This window comes from Parambassis ranga, chromosome 10 (genome assembly GCF_900634625.1).
Source record: "Parambassis ranga chromosome 10, fParRan2.1, whole genome shotgun sequence".
In the NCBI taxonomy this organism is placed as follows: domain Eukaryota; kingdom Metazoa; phylum Chordata; class Actinopteri; family Ambassidae; genus Parambassis; species Parambassis ranga.
In genome coordinates, this window is record NC_041031.1 from 22,309,949 (window position 1) to 22,332,270 (window position 22,322).

General features: G+C 45.7%; 1 protein-coding gene across 1 annotated transcript in view; it reads left to right on the plus strand.

Moving 5' to 3' along the window:
* Window positions 1-1,624: 1,624 nt before the first annotated feature.
* The window catches only part of ankrd50 (ankyrin repeat domain 50), a 34,276-nt gene continuing 13,578 nt past the window's right edge, over window positions 1,625-22,322 (plus strand). The window contains exons 1-3 of the mRNA XM_028415974.1: window positions 1,625-1,890; window positions 3,819-4,868; window positions 15,726-15,958. Coding sequence (XP_028271775.1) covers window positions 4,360-4,868; window positions 15,726-15,958 — 742 coding nt within the window. The 5' untranslated portion in view covers window positions 1,625-1,890; window positions 3,819-4,359. The remainder of the gene's footprint in view (window positions 1,891-3,818; window positions 4,869-15,725; window positions 15,959-22,322) is intronic.

Genomic DNA, 22,322 nt, shown 5'->3' on the forward strand with positions numbered 1-22,322 from the left:
GCAAGTATTAAGTGACTATTTTTATATATAAAATCCTAAGAACAATACTGAGGTCCAGACCTGGGGGGACCTCAGTGGTCTCTCCATAAGAAGGAGACTGTCTGGAATCTGAACATTTCAGAGCCATGATGATGAAACATTCTGTGACTCAGAGAAACTCTGCCATTCAGATGAATGTCAGTAACGCGTGAGTCGACAGACACACAGCTGTTTACTGACCATTGTTATCATTAAAGGTGACGCATTTTTATCCATTTTTATCTCCATAGTTTAATTACTCAGACATGCGGCGGGGTAGAAAGCATCATCTCTCTTTATCCATAACAGTCCTGATATCTGTTCTTTTTCCTGCACCGTCAGCTCAAAGCAATCATATCTGTAGCACCCAAATGATTCTCTTTCACTGTGATCAGATACCAGATTGTGAGCAGCGCAGCCTGGATCGCCTCCATGTGAGTGCGCCGTCGGTCATCACAACCTGCGGCTGCACAGTGAAAGTCTTCAGGGGCTGATAAATAAGTTGTTAGATCAACAGTGCAGCAGCCTGGAAGCCTCGTGTGCATCCCTGCAGGAGGGAGGAGGAGAGGAAAAGTTTTCTGCTTCGACCTGCTGTCTGGCAGCGTTTCATTCCTAAAGTGGCTTATGTAACAAACACACTGGAGCTGCTCTTCATCCATCAGTGACGTTCCTTCAAACACAGCTCCTCTGTGTGTATAAACATCATTCTGCTGAGTCCACAGCATCATTGATTACGGGTGGGTTTGTTGTTATTCTCCAGCATCTGAACACAATCACCAACTAACAGCTGCAGCAGAATAACACGTCTGTTATGATTCAAACTTCCATCACACAGGCTTTGTAAGAACTGTGTGTCAGACAGCGAGTGACAAAGGGACGATCAGTGTGTAACAGCACAACATGGCCGCCTGCGATGAGGAACCTGATACCTAGAACACCTGTGGTGAGCGGGACCAGAGTGAATATGGTGAATGACAAATACAGACTGCTGCCCCCAGCTGGGCGCGCCTTAACATGTCTGTACAACGTACAATCAATTAATCCATTTATTGGGAATTTTGTCAGTTCTATGATTTAATTCGCAGAATATTTACATTTATTACAAAGTTGATTTTGATGACCTTTTTTTTATAAAATGTAGGCTTTTATACCACAAAATATTAAAGTTTAATTTGATTTCTTAGCAATTTTTCAATATTTTTACATTTTTATTGTTTTAATATCTGTATTTTTCTTTTTTCATTTTTTCTTAAATTATAACTCTATAATAGTAATAATAAATGTTATTATATATTATATGTTATATTATTCTAAATATTCTTATAACTTCATTTTGATGTTTTTGTTGTTTAATAAACTTTTTTTTACTTTTATTCTGACATTTATTTTGGAATATTCCCCATTGATCATCTATCATGTTGTTTTTATCTCATATATATTATCATATTATCTCATATCATTTAAACGCTGATTATTTTACCACATGTTCTACCAATTGAACTAATGGCGACAGAAGGAAAAGACTCCAGGTCCCATCAGGCCTTGCGCCACAGTGTGGCGTGTGCTCTGCCTGCAGTGGGAGAAATGTAGAGTGTTTGTAGGCGGAGAGTCAGTCGGCTCGCTGTGGAGCTGTGTCGGCAGCAGGAGGAGCCGACAACCGACAGAAAGACCGATTCAAAGAAAGACGTGATGCACAGAACGGGGCTGTGAATCCTGCAAAGCTTCATGTGGACGGCTCGTGTTTTTATGGACGGAACCGGCTGCTGGAGACGGACACAGAGCGAAACCTCCTCCTCCTCCTCCTCTTCTTCCTCCTCCTCCTCTTCATCGTCCTCCCCCCCCCAAAAAACAGCAAAAAGGAATCGGCAAGAGGTGAGAGGAAAAGCGTGTGGAGCGCAGGAGGCGTCTGAAAGTGTAGCGGCAGCAGCTTCACAATGGGCTGCAGGGAAGTTGTAGGAACAGTTGTGCGGCACTGTGATAACAACAGGCTGCGGCGGAGCTGGATTATCGGTCCTTAAAGCGCGCACTGTCTCTTTTTACTGCTGTAATGTGTCTCCCGTCTGAAATGGGTGAGGTTTGTCCGGCCATACAAAGAGAGGGAGACATTCCTAATAACACATGGATGTGGAGCGGTGTGGGGTTTAGTGTTGGAGGCAGGGAGCGCCGGAGAGCAGCGCAGAGGTGGGGACGGATCGCAGCCCGTTTAGAACCTTGTTATTTGCAGCGTTACAAAGTAACCAGCAAGAGGGAGAGAGAGGGAGGGAGGGAGAGAGAGAGAGAGGGGAGTGTGTGCGCGTGTCTCCTTCTGTGTGTGTGTGTGTGTGTGTGTGTGTGTGTTCTTGGCTGGGTAATATGTGCATTTGCTTAAATAACGTGCAGAAATCTGATCAATAGGAGCTTTCATTTCATCCCTGCACTTCACAGCACTTCCCTGATCACCCCCTGTCTTTAGGTGGAGTTACCGTCCACTTCCACTGCTATAAAAAAATAAGGAGGATCTGCTCACATTTAGACTTTTGCTTTTCGCCCCAGTTCAGTTCAGCACAGGGATGTTTGGGATTTAAAGGAAGGAAAGGAAAGGAAAGGAAAGGGGGGCGGGATCAGAGGAGACTCGGCTGGAGGAACTGGACGAACCCCCTGCCAAGAATGTAGTTGCAGGGCAGGCAGCGGTGTGGAGGATGAAAGCTTGCCCACCTCCAGTAGCTGCAGGAGTGAAGGAGCTTTTTTTTTCCTGCACGCTGTAAAATATCGGTGCTGTTTTTCAGCCGAAACGATGGATGAGGCGACAAAATGTGTTGTAATAGGTGCTACAGAAGGAAACACCCAGAATGCACTGGGGTTTTTCCGTTTGCTACTCCTATAGGCATTACAGCGGGGTTAGATGTTGATAAATGACTAGACAACAAGGAGCCCCTCTTACACATTTATGTTAGGTTAATGATGCTGTTAGTACTAAAACACCATCACAGCTCTACGCCCGTCTGTCCTCTGCAGCTACATCCTGCCGTCTGCACCGCCTGGTACCGGGCAGGGGCAGCAGGTGAAGTCGCTGTCTGCAGCGGCCAAAGTAAAGGAGGGTGTGTTTTTATGCAGGTATTTTGCAGCTGAACAGATGGACCAGGCTCTGACAAGGAAATAGAAAATACAGAACCAGAGAAAACGGGTCACACCTTCAAATGTTGTTGCCACTAAACACAGCCGATCAAAGGCATTACAGTGAGGTTACAGGCAAATAAATCAATTCATTACACATTTCCGTGCTGTTTGTACCAACACACCGTCGCCAGGTTACGCCTGTTTGCTCAAAGCTTTCCGGTAAAATGTTTTTCATTCTGAAGAAACTAGCCGCTGCAGACGTTGACTTCACCAGCTGTCCCCGCCTGGTACCAGGCAGCAGGGGGCAGGACTGGAGAAACTGGATGGAGATGGAGATGCAGATGATGTTGCTGCAGGACTAAAAGAGCTGATTTTATGGTGCAGATTATTTGCAACTAAAAAAATAGATGAGACTCTTAAAATCTGGAGATAAACAGTCTTGTTAGAAAACCTTTCAAATCCCAGAATGCACCGAGCTTCGCTGATAGTAGTACCAAAACACCATCACTGGGCTACCCATGTGAGGCCAAAATGTTTGTCATCCAACAGAAACCAGCTGCTGTAGACAGCACCTCCACCAGCTGTGCACCGCTCTCCTCTCTATGACACGAAGCTGCTTTAAAAAAAATGCTAACTTTACCCACAAGAAGCTGACTGGTCTTCGAAGTTTGATGTTTCTGTTTCTGTCTCTTTCTGTTTTCCAGGGCAGCAGCCAGCCAGCCCCGGCCTGTTATTGGAGAAACTGACTGAGCACTGGCAGCCTTGTCCATGCTAATGTAATGGAAACATGCTTCTTAGCATCTGAAATGCATCAGCGGAAATATATCAGTAGCTCCCATGGCTAATTGTATTAAGCGGTGGTGGTGGCGGCGGCAGCAGCTCCAGTTCGCCAGCGGATGCACTCAGGAGGCGGGTGCCCTGCCATGCCCAGCGCCATGCTAAGGCGACCCGTGTATAATAACAAGGAGCACTCAGTTCAGCCAGTGGGGAAGCTGTGGAAAAAGTTGGTGGAAAATCTATGTTTGAGATTTATTTTTCTATTTTGACCTAGATATCTGCAACGCGGCTCCGCTGCTCCGTCTCCACTCTCAAGCTCTTAACTTCAGCGGCCTGGTACACTCACGAGCTGACAGAAATGGATGTTCACATTTACAGCCTGCCTTTGTTGGAGTTTAAAATGTGAGGGGTGGATGTGGGGACCCCTATGAAGAGGAGGAATAGGTGGAACAGCAGCACTAGATCAAAATGGCCCAAACCAGTTTGCTGCAGGGGAAGCGCTTTTACTGCCGGGAGTGGGTCTTCCATAAGATCCAGCATTGCCTCCAGGAGAAAACCAACAACCTCAGCGGAGTGACCAGCACTCCTAGCAAACAGCCCCCTCCGCCGCCGCCCGCCGGGGGAGCGTCCAACCCCGGCAGCCTCACAGCAGGATCCGCCAAGTCAGGCAGCTCCTGGGGCGTGCTGCTGGTGGGAGGGCCAGGAAGCGGGAAGACGGCACTGTGCACGGAGCTGCTGTGGCCCACGTCGGCCCAGGGAACCCACCGCGGCCTGCACCAGCAGAGCCTGGCCTTCCACTTCTGCAGGGCCGACGACTCGGACACGCTGTGCGTCGGCGGCTTCATCAGAGCTCTGGTGGCTCAGATCTGCCGCAGCGGGCTGCTGCCAGGATTCGAGGAGAAGGTGCGCGACCCGGCCGTGCAGAGCACTTTGCAGCCGGGAGAGTGCGAGAGGAACCCCACAGAGGCTTTCAAGAGGTGAGGACGCACACACACACAACCTTCTTCCTCCCTTTCCTGCTTTGAACGGGATGACAGCCTGAAGATCAGCCCTTTTCTAACTAATCCACACAAACAGGGAGTCATTCTGTTTATCAATGATCAAGCTGATACTTGTCACTTCTATCTCCTTTAATGACAGGATAAAGTAAACCCTTTGTATCACTGTTAACCCCCTGAGCTCCACAACCAGCTGGCGTAGTCCTGTCAGAAAACATCAGCCACAAACTCTTTATTCTACACGTCTCACTTAAAACAACACTCTGCACTCCTCATCTTAACTGAAACTCCATGACTGACCACTTCACACCCAGCAGTGCTGTGATGAAGCTTCAGAAGCGTTTGGCTGATCTGCAGGCTTCCTATGACACATGTGAACAAAAGGGTCAGAGAGGCTGTGAAAACACAAGCAGTTTAATATCCATAGCACGTGGAGCTCCTGTGTCACTCCTGTGTCACACACACTGATTCCAGTGTATTTGAACTTTTGTAAAATCAGTCATTGAAAGGAATGGACCTTTTTTTCTGATTGCTCTTTTTTTAGCTGGTGTTCTGCACACAGACATGCTCGACTTCTCTCCACTTGTCGCTGTGATTGTGCCGTTTCAATAGAGCTGTAGGACGTTGTGAACAATGAGCCCACACAAAACACTGAAATGGTCAAAACAAAGACAATGCTGGGATAAAAGTGGCCCCTAAGTTTGGCAGTTATCGACTAAATGTCTAGTCATTAAAAAAAGAACTGACTGAGTCATGTAATAAATATGCTGTGTAGTCACACTCTCACTCTGAGTCTGCCCCTGGTTTTATGGATTATCTGATCAGTACTTCCAGGTAGAAATCTAGGAATCTGCTCTGCCTAGAAATGTAAAATGCACAGCCAGCCCCTCCCCCTCCTCTCTTTAGACCCTCTCCACCTCCTGACCCTCATGCTCCCCTCCCCCATTTTTTTTTTTTTTTTGCTGCTCACACTCATCTCATAGCTCCGCCTCAACAGCCTCTCCACTTATTTGATGTCATGGTTTTGTTGGTTTTCCCCCCTGGTGTGGCATCCTGGGTGGGACTGTCCCAGCTCCAGCTTCTGATTCCAGAAAGGTCAGATATTTTTAAGCTGCAGCCGAGGCTCAGGTGGCCGAAGGAGCCGCGACTCCGCGCCACAGAGAGATGAAGAGCGCATGTAAATCTGGAAGTACAGTACAGGCCTGTGGAGCGCCCTGCCCGGGCATGTAACACGATCAAGATGAACTGTTATTGTAGGCAGAGGCTTTAAAAGGAGCTGCGTGCGTGTGTGTGTGGGTTACTTGCACGGTTCGTCTACACAGTACAGGTCAGGCTGCCTATTCTGCACAGACTGGAATTCAGCCCTGAACATACACACTCACGCTTCTCGTCTGGCCATCTGGTGACACTTATTGCACCATCGCAGCACACCTAAGGGGGAAAAGTAGGTCAAACGTTCAGCGAGGTAAATCATTTTTTAAACGCTCACCAGAGTCAACACACTTTTTTTTTTTAAACACACTTGAGTTCCCAAGGAAGTGAGCGCTCTTCTTGTCATCTGCCTCTGTCAGGGACTCGGACTTCAGTTTAACCCTCTCAGATAGAAGACAGGTTCGACCGGAGCCAGTGGGGACACATGTCTCACTTCAGCTCTTCTGTTAACTCAGACAGGAGCAAACACTCTGCAACATTCTAGACCTCGGGCCTAAATCTGACAAAGACACAAGGCCTATTATCACCGCCTGTTTTGTCCATCAGCCAAATAGGCACTCTGGTGAAGGCCTTATCACCATCTCAGGTGGAAAAAGCATCCCCGCCATGCTTACACACAAAGAATCCTAACGGCTCCCCTGCTGGTGGAGATGCTATCTCAGGTTGTTGGCTGGAGACACAGAACAGTGTAAAACATGCACAGAAGGGTGTATATTTTACCGCTTCTGGCTTCTTATCGAATGAAAGTTATACAAGTTCCATTCGGTCTAGTTCGACCGCCGCCCCCCTTTCTCCCCTCAGCCGCCCTCCTCCAGCTGTGATTTTAAAACGTTAGCTCATGAGTGAGTGCAAGAGGCCCTGCCAAATTCTTTGGCCGAGTCAAAGGCAAACAAGTCTGTTTGTTGGTAGTAATCACCAGTCACGTGTTAGGACATTGAGACTGGTTCAGACGTTTAGGCTTGACGTCCTATCTGCGCAGCTGGATCAGAACATCTGCAGCAGACAGACGAAAGCGAGCTCTGCTACGTTTGATGAGCTTATTTTTCATGTGTTTATGCAGCTTTTTTTATTGTGTTTTTTTTGTATTTAACTTTATGACTGTTTAAATATTTGATGGAGAGCAGTTTAGGTGTAGGAGGTATGACTGTTATGCTATTATGTGATGATGAAGCCAGAAGAGACTGGTTGATTAGCAGCTAACCCTTTGAACATGGAACGCTCGCCGGTGACAGAAATGGACATGCACTGTTCAAACTACCGTAGCTCTGGTTATGTTCGCACTATTGAAAAAATCTCACTGATTCTGAAAGCTGAGAAACGGCTCTTTCGATCGCTATTAACATTCATTACGGTAATGACCACATTGCGTGTCTGCCAGGGTTTTTTTTTTTTACCAGGGATGGTTTTCCAAACAGATTTAGTGGAAGATCACAGATCACATGATTGGCTGCTAAGCTAAGGTTCAAATTCCCACTCAGCATCATGGTTTTTGCTCTGATTTTATTCTCAAATCTTCGAGCTTAAAGTTAAAGGTGAAAGTATTTTCATTTGAAATCTGACCCACATCTCGTCCTCTGCGTCCCTGTGTGGTCCTTGTTGTCATCCAGCGTTTGGACAGGAAGCAGTGGAGCGGCATCAAAACACGGCACAGAAACACCAGATTGGCCTCCAGAGTAAAAAACACTCAAAGATCGTTGATTAACAATGTGATGTGCACGATGCCTGCACACATTTCGATGAGATTAGAAAAAGCTTTGATTTAACCCTATAAAGACATACACCCTTCTTAGCATATTGATTTCATGGGGCCCTTTTAAATTCATGTATTACAAAAAGTAATGTGATGCATCAGGAGGACGGATGCCTGCCAGCAAAGGTCAGGAGCTACAGTTCCTGGGATAAAAGGCAGTTTCACCTTTCAGCTCACCTTTCTTCTGCTTGGGGTCCTCCAGTGCTCGCTGATGTCTTGTTCAGACGATAAACTTGATACTTTGGGTGTCTCTGGCTCTGCCGGCGCAGGTCAGATTCATGGCCGTATCTTGAAAGCTTTGACACTCAAGTGTATCATCAAGGATTTTACTTCCAGACAAAGCCGGAGCACATTCCTCTGTTTTTATCACATCTGCATTAGTGTCTGTATCAAAGGTCTCTGCCGTGTTTTGACTGGAGCCCGACACTTTGAAGCAGCAGCCATCCAGCACGCCTCACTTTCTCCCTCCAGGACAAAAGACTGGGTCAAACTACAGGCGACGTGTTTGCGTTGTTTTTTTCTGCTGATGGGACGAAGCGGCCTTTCAGTGTAGGTCTGACTTTATGTGCACTCACTGAGCAAGTCTGCTGCAGCTGGAGGAATTTTTAGTTTGTGAAAGGACACAGACTTCAGGAATGATGAATGAGCACTGCTTAGATTTGTGAAGAAGATTTGAACTTCTCTGGCCATGTTTTATTCCCTCAGTGTGTCTGCAGGGAGCACGGTCACCAAGCTTTTACATGAGGAAGGACTGATAACAGTGAGATTAATCAGAGAATCAGCATGGGATTACTTTTCTTTGAAACATTGTGATTTGACAGTTGGAAATAGAGGAGCTAGAGATATAAAAAAAAGATGTGATCTAAATGAGAGGAACCTTCAATTCATGTGAAATTAGAGGGGAAACGTGACCTCACCCCCCTCTGCCTTTGCCTGATTTGTGATGAAGTCAGTTGTATTTTGTGCGTGTTGACTTTCTGACTGCTGCACTCTGGCCTGCCCTGCTCGTTGGGGTGAAGGGACGTTAAATGAAAGCAGTGCGTGGCCTCTCATGTGGTGCACGGCTGTGGAAAACTCGCTTCAGATTAGGGCCACATTTTAGAGGAAAAAAAAGGGCTCCCAGTGTGACGCATCAGCTCCAGTTTGTGCAGATGAGGAGAAACAGCAGCGCTGGTGTGGCTGCAATGATGACTCAGCATTCTGTGTGTGTGTGTGTGTGTGTGTGTGTCTGCCTACGTGGTTGTGTGTGCATACACTGCAGAACTCATTCATATAATTATTAGCCCACTAAATGAATAAACTCAGACGAGCTCTTAGCCTCGAATCATTCATGGAGTTAAGGGAGGGCTGTAACGTACAAACATGTGTATCTGGTCACATGTGAATATTTATATGGTCCAACTAACAGCCTGAAACCCAAAAGTCGTCAGTCTCACTTTATCTGGAGGCAGCTAGGAAAAGTCTCTGGTGAGCAAGAAAGCTAGGCCTAGGCTAGGCTAGCTGCAGCTACACTGAATGATTCTGTTGTTGTTTATTGCTGATAAAGTAACCAGCAAGCTAGCAAATAGACATACACATGCATCCTAAGCCAAGCTAGCTAGCCCTAAATTAGCTACACTGCATAGATCTGGAATTAACATTAAGCGGATGATGCAATTTAGCCACATGGATGGATGGATTAGCAGGTGTTAGCGTCAGTGTTTTGCAAATAGTGTGAAAACAACTTAATCTTATATCAGTTATTGGCATGTTAGGCAGACTGTTCAGATCAGCCACAGTACAGTATTGTGCAATATTAAGCAACTAACTAATGTTGTTTTTGTACATTATTGGAAGAAAGGAGGCTGAATGTTTGAAAATATATCAGTTCAATGTTATATGTTCAAAGCTCCTAAAGCCTCAAATCAACTTTAAATTATTCAAACTGCAGCTTTAAAGAGTGGATGACGTTTGGTAAAGCATGTGTTTCTAATGACGAGTGTAAAAAAAGTGGAAGCTGAGCTCCTCTGCTCCGTCAGAGCCGGGTGGGTGTGTTTTAATCTGATTTGATTGATAGTGATCGGGGCAACATAAACAAACAACCACACGACTGTCATCACATTTTGATTCTGAATAGTGCCAAACACTGATTGGTGGTCATAAAAAATGGAAAATTTGACATCGCATGCTTTCCAGATGATCCCCGCCCACTCTGAACCAAAGAACCCGGACAAATCAGGACCAGAACAAACATGCAGAATAATAATAATAATAATAATAAAGAAATGTGGGTGATTGTTTTGCTGAGAAAATGTTTTCAACACCTTTAATCAAATATTAAGATTGTTTTCAGATAATTGGCTGAAAGCTTCAGCACCTGCCCCAGAGCCCACACTGCTGCCCTTTGTTAGCAGAAATCTGCTGAACTGAGAATCCAGCCTCAGCTGGCAGCGGGCGGCTCGGAGGTTTACCTGTCGGAGCCGAAATCATTTCCAAAGCAGCTCTTTGTGTGTTTGAGGCTGACTGACAGTTGTGGGTCTGTGTGTGTGTGTGTGTGTGTGTGTGTGAGGATGGCTGAAGCAGAGCAGAGTGTTGGATGGGGACATGGGCGGAGGGGGAGGGAGGGGGGAGTTGAGAAGGATGAAATTTCAGATTCCTTTGACAGTATTGGATAGCTGGCCAGGAATGCACACCTCGTCTGGGTTGGGAAGAGCTTGAAGGATTTGAAATGTATGAAGGGGTGTGTGTGTGTGTGTGTGTGTGTGTGTGCAGTATGTTTACACTTTGGTGGATCATTAATTGGCAGCTTACTGTTTGTTTTATTGAGAATAGCATCCATTTTGAATCATTAGGATCGGTCATAAATGAGGTTCAGATTTTAGATGTAGCACAATGTGGTTACTGTGTGTGTGTGTGTGAGCAGTCCCATGACTCATAAACATCATCAGATATGATCTGTTTTAAAACATCAGTAAAGGCTCATTAAGGCTCGTTTGTAACATGAACGGCTGTTCTGAGGGTCACATGCTCCTCCCTGCTCCCTGACAGTCTACAGGACGTGTCACATCGTCCGACACGTTTAAAGAACAGCAGAAAAACGCGCTTCTTAAACACTTACGGCTGAATGTTTTTTTCTGTAGATATCATGGTGCGAGGTGGTCTGTTTTTAGCATAAAGTGATGATGGGGAAAACACCTGTTGGAGAACATGGGTGCAAGTTTCTGTTCGGAGGAAGCAGATGGAAATATCAGCACAAGGACAGGAGACGACGTCTGCTGTGACACGGGGTTTTTACTGTGACTTTAATTCATATCTAATTTGAATCTTTTAATAGCAGTTTACAGTTTAAGTATTCATGTCCCTGGCATGTGCATAAAACTTTTGTTTCTTCCCTTTCTCCATCGATCATATAAACATGTCCAAAACAGCCATTCACGTTTGTAGCCCCTTGTGACATCATAAAGGGGGGCTAGCCCTGCCTCCAGCTGCTTTAGCCTGTTAAATTCTCTGTTATTCCTACCAGCCGTGTTCATGTTTAAAGCTTTGAACTGGTTCAAAACCAGGATGCAAAGTGAACAATCTGGAGATATGTAAGGTTAACTTAGTGAGCGAGTTAATCGGTTAATTAGCTCGCTGTTTTAGCTCACAGGCTTCATCTTACTGATGAAACATTAGCATTAGAAGCTGATCTGTAAAGACACGAGGCTGCTCTGAGCAGAATGCTAACATGCTACGATAGCACTACAAGTCAGCGGATAAATATCACACTGACAACTCCCCCTTTTCACACTGGGCATAAACCCACTAAGACCCACGAACATGGCTTTGCTAAACTGTGCATATAATCATAAAAGTGTTCTAAGCTCATTTGTGTGGAGACAGTGAAGCTCTGTGTTTTTTCATTTGCTTGAACAAGTGCTTCTAATGGCCGATTCAGCGTCTTTGAACAGCAGCTAAGGCAGCGCTGCAGGCCTGACGTACACAGAGGATGATCTGTGTAATGAAAGGTCCTCAGCACAAATGAATGTAAACGTCTGCAGCTTACATAACTGCGCTCCTGTGTGACCACTCTAAAAAAAAAACAAGCAAACACTGCGATGAAGCCGAATCAGACCAAAGTAACGAGCAGGAACCAGTCGGTCTCATGGCTCTCCTCACTGTGATCACTCTCAACAGGATGATTGCAGTTATGCATAATGTAAGGATGGCAGAGAGGGGGGGGGGGTCTGCAGGATAGTTGTCTCTTTCAGTTTGGATGAGCCCGAGCATGAGTCAGCTGTTGTCGTTTGGCTCTCCTGACTTTGCAAAGACGCTCGATGCTAAATGAAGAGATGCGTTTTATTTTCCTAATGAAAGACGTTGCAGTTCTTTTACTGCTTCTGGAGGAAAGCTGTGTCTCTGTCTACATCTGACAGCTCTTCTCAGCAAGCTTTAAATTACACCGCTAACTCTTAGAAAGAAAATGACAGGAAATAGTATCAGCATCAGAATCCCCAATAGTATGCACCTTGTCCGACAAACAATTCTGGGAGAAAATATGATTAAATCAAAGCTAAAACCTGTCATATTTCATCACTTTTATTCTGCATTCATCAGAATACATAATGTCTGTATCATGTGAAGCATCTTTGTCACTTGTTAAAGACCAACACTAACGGGGGGGTCTGTCTCCTGGTCAGTGTTTATGTGTGCTGCTGTTGAGGAATGTGCCGCATGCATTTCAGCCTCTATAAAATGAGCTGTGTAAAGTTTGGACGGCGCTGGCTGGTCGCCCGATGCTGCCCCGCCGGCTGTGACGTCTTCGCTGAGCGTCAGACTGACAGCTTCACTTTGCGGTGAACACAGCATGACAGATGGTGAGTGCATTAGATGCATTTCACAACACCCAGTTCTTCCCTTTTTTCTGGTCTTAAACAGCGTTTGGCATCAACTTGGGCATATGTTGAGGATTTGAGTGAGAACCAAACAACAAAGCGGCACCATGTGTGGCTGAATGGTAGCTCTTCTGGCCCAGGTATGTGCTGCAGGTTCTCCTGGCAGAGCTCGTTCTCGCTCCATCTCCCGTGTCCTGCTGAGCTCCCTTTGTCTGCAGCCCTTGTCTTTTGACTCTTTGACAGCCCAAAAGTAGCTGAATTGTGGGAGAAGAATGGCTCTTTGTGTTGCCCGCTTGCTGTCACCGTGGATTTGATTGTCTCAGTGGGCGACACGGCCTCAGACACAACCATTCACACACAGTCACCCCGTGGATGAACATTCCTTTTGGCAGGGCTCCCAGATGGCGCTGCAGGTCCTGTGTGGGCTGCAGCCATAAGAAGGAGTGATGGACTGTGTGTCTGAAAGACGCAGCGACATGGCGGAGCGGTGCAGAGGTTACACGACCTCAGCACTGCTTCTCCTCCCTGCTGAGAGCTCAGACCGCCCGTCTTTCATACAAGCTCGTAGGAGCTTAGCAAAATCTGGTTTAACCATTGAGTGTCCACTTTGACAGAGTTCAGATTCGTAGCTCTGCTGTAATAACATTACATTTTAAATGTTGCCTGAAGCTCCCTGCTGGCCAGCAAAGGTCGACCAGGTGATGCCAGAGGTGCCACCTGGCAGCTATAGGGTGGTTATCACACTGTAACACCAGGGCCAGCACAGAAAGAACAAACAGAGCACTGCTGCCTGTCTGCTGGAGTTCATGTGGACAAGCCTGAGTGCTGCTGGGGACATGTTCTGAGGACAGATGAGCCCAAAATGGAGTTCCAGCATGAGAACGCTTTCCCAGCTGTAAAGCATGGCGGTGGTAGTATCATGGTTTGGGCCTGTTCTTCTGTATGAATAACAGTGATTTCTCTGGTCTTGTATCTTAGACACTCACATATTTATGACAAGAATCACTCATGAAAGGACTCTGTAGCCTCTGTGGTGGACGTCAAAATCCCAAACACCAGAAAAACACATGTCCATATGAGTGTTTTCAATCCGGGATTATTTCACTTTCCACAGTGGGGCTTCCTGCAGTATTTTCCTACCAAAACATATCATACAGTGTCATCAGACATGTCTGATATTTTGTGACATAAGTTGCTAAATTTAGCCTCTTTGTGACCGAAGGCGAGTCGCTGCAGAAACTGTCCTTTTGGACTGAAAGCACACAGACCTTCACCCCCGCCACCACGGCCTCGCTGTGCTTCCAGGGTAATGAACTCAGGGTAAAGTTTAGGACTAAAAGCGGCTTGAGAGCCACGGGGTTAGTGACAGGCTGCTGAGCACCTGAAGGAATCCTCCTTAAAACAGTATTTTAGTGTTTTATGACAACGCTTACACGCGGCGTCAGTTCCATTAAGGAGGAGTGGTGGTTAAAGAGTGTGTCCCATCATCCGGAAGGTTTTTTTAATCTGCCCGTGAAGAGCCTCAGACAGCCTGCAGCCGCCTCTCCTCTTGAATCAAGTTTTTTTTATGTCAATTAATTGATTTGTTCAGCCTCCTTTAAATGTTTAATTAACCTAGCCCCAGATTAAAATGTCACTAACATGAAATCCTCAGATCCTTTATCGCTGCCAGTCGAGCTGGAAGTCATTTTATGGAGTTAAAGGAAATGACATTTCCCCCCGAACGGACGTCTTGCGGCTGGCGTCGAACTGCTGGTGGCAGCTGCAGCGGAGCTCTCCACCTCAAACACGGAAATAAAATTGCATTCGTTGGCCGCCGCGCTTCAGTGAGCGTTGATGTGTGAAGTTGCAAATTAGCGCTGGAGCAAGTGGAGTCCATGTCTGGCCCGGCAGTTCTGTGTTGATAAAAGGTTAATGTTGCGTTTAAAATCTGGCACTCGGCTGAGTTTTAATGTGAAGCTCCACACGGAGTGCAGTACTGGCCTTATCGCTGCACGCTGCAGGGCTGCTCTACGTGGATATTCAAGTTGCCCACATCTTTTAAAAACAACTGAACATTTCCATCTGAGGCAGAATCGTTTAGTCGAAAAAAAAACAGCACACTGAATTATAATGAGGGTATCTGGATGCTCCTTTGAGCTCAGATCATCAGCAGCGAGCCCGTTAATGGATCCAATTTAGGTCGGATGGAGAGATGTTTAACGCCTACACTCTCTCCCAATTGAGACTGATGAACTCAGATTGCTGCGCCTCAAGAAAATCACTCTCTTGTTCGTGGTGACTGTGTTATATGTTGTTATCGCAGCAGACAAACCGGACACATCTGTCCCGGAGTGAAACGTGTACTATGCAGAGGAGGCGAATAAAATGATCCATCATTATTTCAAAACAAATGGGAGGTGTTACTTTATGAACATCATAATAGCTGAGCTGCAAAACATACATTTTAGCATATAGCTAAAAAGTAGGTTAGCTTGTAAGTTAGCTTACGGTATATGATGTCTTAAATTAAAATTAGCCTATGTCATCAAAGTAAGCTTTAGCTACCAAAATCACTGCAAAGGATTAGCTAACCTGTCAGGTTTTGGGAGTACAACTACCAAAACACTGGATTATAACAATATGGTTTGCTTAAATGATTTTTTAAAATGATAAATTAGCCATGCAGGCTAATGCTCCTGGTTATCTTCCAAGAATTAAATTCTTTGTAGCGGGTAAAGGTAAACCGGATGATTTTAGAGAAGGTATGAACAATGTTCTCCATCCTCATTAAAATATTTAGCTAACTAGCCTAACAGGCTGACTGTCAGGTATCATTGATGACGTCAAAATAACACTGAAGCATCATTCTAGGTGTCAATAAAAAAGATCACAATATTAACTGGCTTATATTGAATATTTCTATATTTTTTAGTGGCTGTTATTAATTAATCAATAAGAAAATGAATGAATGTATCTCAAAAGGTTAGCATGATAGCATGTTTTCCTCACACTCTCTTGGTCTGGTTCTTCCTGCCACAGGTGCGTCCTCTTACCTCTTCTGAGCGTGAAGCCTCCTCAGCAGGCGCTCTTCCTTCTGGTGGACTCCATCGACGAAGGCTGCCAGCTGGGTGAGGGGGAGCAGAGGTCCTCTCCTGGTTCTCCCAGGACCATCGCGGAGCTCCTGGCCAGCCATCACGAGTTCCTGCCTCCCTGGCTGCTCCTCATCTGCTCTGCACGGCGACAGAACAAGGCCATTACCAAACTCTTCACAGGTAAATGGTGCATTTAAGGTCAACAGAAAGACATTTTCAGAAAGCTTTATGGTGTGAATGTTTTTAAAACAATCAATACATCTTTGTCGCAGCATCACCAGGACACCTTGATTACAGCTGAACCAGGCTGTTGTAGCATGACAGTTTGATCTATGAAACAGAGCCGCTCAATGGAAGCTATTTTTTAGTCTTATTATGATACATCAGACCCAAAAACACACAGCTACAAACAAAGCCTGCAGCAAAGCTCCTCTTCTGTCACAGCTGTTTAAACGGTACACATGTAAAAGGCTTTCTAACATCACGACATGCCTGAAGAGATTACGGTCAGCACAGTAGGAGCTGCAGCGCTTCCTCGTCCGGTGACACTCTAACCGCACTCGTCGCTATTATCGCCTCGTCAGGACAGCAGCCCACTCTGCGGTGATGAGCTGGCATCACATCAACCGAGGAGCTGGCTGTGTGGGAGGAAGCCTGTGTTGCGTGTACCCCCTCTATTTTAACAAAACCACTGAACGTGGGAGCTCACTGTGACCTCGGCTCACCTCTCTGCTGTTAGGTAACATCACAGCAGTCTGAGCAGCCGCACGGAAGCAGCGCTTCAGCTGGAGTAAAAACATTATGCACACAAACGAGGACGCTATCTGAGAAAGTTTCTGTGCCTGTTTCCTCTCTCAAATTGAGCCTCAGCAACAGGTCTGACCGGCGCTTGGCTTTTGTGGGCGGTGCGCTCTGGCTCTGGCTTGTGTTCAGTAGATTGCAGTGATATTTTGCAGGTGGCAAAGTGTGTAGGCATGTGCCATTTAAATGGAAAACAAAACGCAGCATACCTGTGCACACTCACAGCAGGTTCATGTTTAATGCAGCAAAGCATTTCTCACAGTTTTCAGAAAATATGCTGTACCTGCTGGGTATGGAGACATACTGGCCTAAAAACATCCACTAAGACCCACTAACATCTGGCTTCTATTTTCAGTGGAAAAGGGAACAATCTGCAGTCAGTCCCAGGTCAAATGACTCCAGAAACGTCACGTCGCAGCCATGTAAACATGACTTCTAAGCGTACACCCTAATTTTAGAAGCAACCACTCTAACATCACTGCTAGCTTCCACGCTGCTTTGTTTAGTTTATTGCTGTCAGATGGGATACATTCAATCTGTGAAAGTTGGAAAGTGGGACAAATGGTGTTTACCTGATTTATTATTATTATTTATTTGACTGACCGGTGTACCTGCTGCGCTGCATTTGGCTTTGGTCTTGTCGCTCTGTCTGCGTCGCATGCTGTGATTGGTTGTACGTCTGTCCCGATGTGTCCAGAGGCAGTTTATTCTGTGTCCACTGTCACCGCCCCTAAAGAATCTAACGCTACTCCACAGAGAGCAGACTGACTCTTATAGAAAAAAAAACAGGCTATTACCCAGTTTAACTGTATGCCTGCTGGATCTGGGATCTCTTGGCATGTTTTTAGGTAACACGACAGCCAGGTTAGCCTAAGATATGCTAACTGTCTCGCTAAGATTTCGCGTTTTAAACAGTAACAGGTGTCACTAACTGACATGAGTTTGAACCATACTCTGTGAATGACCGGGTACAGTTTAAGCGTGGCCGGCGTCGTAGCTCCGTAAAGTCTGATATAAACATTTTAACAAACTTTTCAGACGGGTGTCTTCATTCTGTAGCACCCTTTCAGTTAACCAGGAGGGGAGGCTCATTTCTGAGAAACAAAAAACCAGCACAAAGAGAGAAACACCTGTTCATGACGCTGCTGCTGCTGCTAAATACACAAAGCACTGAGGCATCCACAGCTCACTGCAGCGCCCCTGCCAGGATGGAGACATGCTTTTTTATTTAATCAATAACCTCTGTTATGATCGGCTGTGTCCTTGTGATCTTTATGAGATTGTCGCGGACAACATATATTTATATGTTGGAACACGTGCTCCATCCTCTTTGTCCTCTGACATCCATGGCCTGCATTAAAATGAATGAAGCTTTACAGCATCATAACCCCGTTCAGATATGTGATAATCAATGCTAAGCTGCACAGACTGACTGAACGGCCAAACCGGTGGAGATATTTCATGTTATTAAATAATGAAGTACAGTTTTTGCTCCGCGCTTTTTTATTATGTATGAATAGATCAAGGTGTTTCAGCGCCAGCAGATCAGAAGACGGCTTGTTATTAATCAGCTGCAGCGTTTTGTGATTTACATGTTAATTATTTACATTTTTAAGACGTGCAGCATTAAGTGAGTCGATAATAAATATAGGTCGACCACCGACGGCCGCAGCAGGGATCAGGTGCAGTCTTTAGTGCAGTGTGTTTCTGTGCTGACGGTTGGGGGGGGGGGGGGGGGACTCACTTTGACTCGTCGGTGGGCGTCGTGCAACTGTGATGCAAGCTGCCCACTGCATAATCGCGACGACATGGCCGCCCACCACTATCCTCGCACATCAAAGCTCGGGTGTAGGTGCCCGTGGTGGATTAGGTTCTGGATCGGTATCAGAGCGTTGTATAAAAACATCCTCTCCAAAACTTTGAGCCCACAGATGGAAGAAGAAGTTTTTTATTTGATTTCCTTTCAGCAGCAGTTTGCATGAAATCGTATTTTCTGGTTTATCCTGCCTGTGTGTGTGTGTGTGTGTGTTGTCGCCTGGCACCGACTGGAGATTTGAATCGTCACATTTTATTTTGGTTGCACATAAAGTTGTCAGTGGAGGCAGCAGGGGAATATATAAGCTACAGATGTAAATGCTAATGGGGAACTTTTATCAGTCAGAGACTGTGTGTGTGTGTGTGTGTGTGTGTGTGTGCGCGCGCCTGTTTGCTCTTTCTGTTTGTAGCTGATGAGCCGTCTGTTCTTTTTATTTTTGATATGGGTTGAAGGGAATTTCGTCTTGGAACGATCTGATAAACAGTTATCTTCTGCCTCCTCTCTCTCTTTTTGTTTTTTGTTGGACCGGCTCATTACCTTTTTACTGCCTCTTTTGATGAGGCCTTTTTGTCGAGCTCTTATTCCGATTGCCCAGCAATTGGTTTAAAAACAGACTCTTCTTTTGAAAAGAGGAACAGAGACAAACTCACACATCAGACATGACGCCCCTGTTTGAAAGCAGTGAAGGACATATGTGCTTTAGCTTCAGACGTGCTTAGTGTGGCCGTGTTTGCATGAACATGCTGCTCGAGTGCGTTCATTGTGTGTGAGTGTGTGTGTGTGTGTGTGTGTGTGTGTGGAGATGCTCCTGCAGACCTACACTAAGCCCTGACCTTTCCCTTCCACAGATGCTTTCAGCAGCAGCTTTGTTTTGTCTGCATGCTTTTAGTTAATTCTTCTGCAAGACTGGAAGTCGACGCGGACACCCACTTACATCAGCTTCTCAGCCTTATTATGAACATGTCAGTGTGAACGCTTCTTATTCATGCAGCTCTGGACTGAAAATAGAGCGAAGGATTTCACAGTATCGAATCGAGGCCAAGTGTCCCCTAAAAATACCCTCCATATTGTTTACAAGTCAGAGACGGCAGTGACCTGCCAAAACACTTCCATGCTGGGTGCAGAGCCAGCTCCTGTTTTGTCTGGGTGGAGGCTGTGTGGGTTTCCCAGTATACTCTGGTCTGCGGCGCTGGGAACTTTGCGGTTCTTTGTGAATATAGTGTCGATAAAGTTTAAGGAGTAACCTTTAACCACAAGGTCACTCGCAACAAACTGAAGAGTTTCTCTCATCTGTTTTTTTTTAAAGTGTGCTTAACCCTCTAAACCCCATGCATGCTTACATGAACAATACTAGAGTTGGTTTTTTTTTGGTAGGCCTTGAATGCAGAATGTGTGATTCGTGGCATGTGGGATGAAATCTTTTAAACATTTGACAAGAAAGGAAGCACTTGCACTAAAAACAAACGTCTTCACTTCTTTATAAAGCTTTGATTGACTTTCTTGCTACCAGCTGTTTTTATTTTTTATTTTTTATTTTAGATACTGTATGAAGGGGATTCAAAGAATGCTGAGGAAAGCTAGCAGCTAACATGTTAGCAGGTTCTGACACTTGACAAACCTCCACTCTGCAGCCCTATGGTCCATTTTATACACAAATAACTTCCCTTTTGATGTGTCTACTGGAGGCACAGCAAGCCATCAGTAAGCTGATACCCCCGTCTTATTGGCTGATATCGGATACATGTATTTATTTTTGTGTCTCTCTGCTTGTAATCATGATTGTACCGTTTGCCTTGAGCTGCAGGACTCTATGCTGCAGTGACAAACAAGCATACTGTAGAGTTGTTTTTTTTATGTTTTCCTAAAAAAAAGCAGAGGCCTGAATTCCTCATTTCTTGCTCAACTGTTATTCCTTGTGTCTAACTTGGAGCGGAATGTGCTCTGGGAAGTTTTCAACACCTCTGAGACCGAGCAGGAAGACGGAGGCACTCCTGCAGCAGAATGCCTCGCTCGCATCCGCTCGGCTAATGCCTCGCAAACAAAGACCCGTCTGTCTGTGAGACGGAGTACAGGAATCTTTGCACCGTGTTCTTCTGGCTGACTCACATTATGTGATCACTCCGGTTTGATTAGGCTGCCTCTTATCTATGAGGTGAAGTCTTTTTGGTTCTTTGTGCGTCGGCAGACGTGTGGAAGGACAGCTTCGCCTCAGCTCACCCCCTCTGTGAGCCGTGCTACTGTAAGGGCATGATAGGGGGAAGCAGAGTGGAAACATTTAGGCAGCGATTTTGGTTGGAAGCCGGGTAGAATCTGTGCCAATTTAACAAGGCCTCCGGCAGAAGGGAGAGCGAGGGTAGGAGGGGAGGAAAGTGGGGGAGGTGGGGCATTTAAATAGAAACAGTCTCTGTGACATTTTAAGCAGCCTGAACCTCCATCTTTCATCATATTCCTGATTATTGGAGAAGGTTTATACCACTCTGTGTGCTTAAATTCTTGATCATAAGGCGGGTATTTTATTTTTGAAATATGTTTGAAGCAGTCTGCTGTGTGATCCCTTTATCACATGGAAGCGTCGGTGAACTGTAATGGCTGCCATCTGTCTGGTAATGTTTATGATTCATGCTCGTCAAGTGGCGCTCTGGAAGAGATACACTGGGTACAAAGACTGTACCAATACGATGGTGACGTTCAGCGTGGACTTTCAGTATATTAGTCGCTGAATTGATGTTTGTTAGAGCAGTCATTAGGTCATCTAATGTCAGGAAAGCCTCACAGTGCCTCGCTGGTATAAATCATTGATCATCCTGGCCATTGTACAAAATCAAATCATATGGAGACATACAAATAATTAAGATCTGAGATATTCAGAGCGAGCAGAGTGCTGCTGCTCAGTTCTCCTCACTCTAAGTCCATGTAGATGGTGCCCAGTTTAAAGGCAACACAAAACAAAGCCTCCTGTAAGATCTTAAGCTGAAATGCTTTAAGACAGGAGAAGGATGCAGAACATTTCTGCTCTGCAGCATCACAGCGGCGGTCACTTGTAGAACGTTTACTCTGGCCACTTGACCAGTGTAAAGCCAAAAACTCTGCCCCGCAGAAGCTCAGGAAACCACACGTGAAGGCCCCTGCTGGTTATGAATCACAGCTTTAATGAACAGGGCTCAGATTGTGGAATGTTACAGGAGTGTGTGGCCACTCATCCTGCGAGGAATTCTCATGGAGGGTTTACTCATTTCCTTCCTAAGATGACACATTTGCTTGTGAGTTATCAGAATACCCTACAGTATATAGTAAGTCTTTACAAATTCCACAGCTATTGTATAAGAGAAAGCTACACTTTCAGGAAATTGTGCGACTCTGGGGTGGGCCTCTGTTTTTGTTTCCTGTATTTGTGTCTCTTTGAGCAGCCCACCCTCGAAAGTTAGGACCTGAACCACATCTTCCAGCCCCGCTCTGCCCGCTGTGAATGGAGCCTTCTTTAAAACCCAGAGAGAGACAGAACTGATTTACCACCACTGATCACAAATGAAAAGAGCAGCCCTGTTTAAAGTGTGCACCCCCCTCCACCTCTCAGAGCAGCCCTTTGTCCACAGGCCTGCAGGCGAATCTGAACACAGGGTACAGCGGTCCCTCCGCAGAAAGGTCAACAAAACTGTTAACATCCCTGTGTGTGTCTGTGGTATACTTTCTTTTTGGTTAAATGTGAGACCTCTCTGGAGGGATCGCAAGATCTTCTGGCCGACCGACAACACAAACACAGTCATAAAGCAGCGAGGACGGTTTATTTCTCCTCGGCTGTGGAATGCTCTCTGAAGAGAGAGAGAGACAAAGATGGTCCTGCTCACAGAGGTTGGATATACACACATGCAACAGATGCACTTCAAACTTCTCCATGAATCAAGAATAGCTCTGAAAGAGGCCAAGACC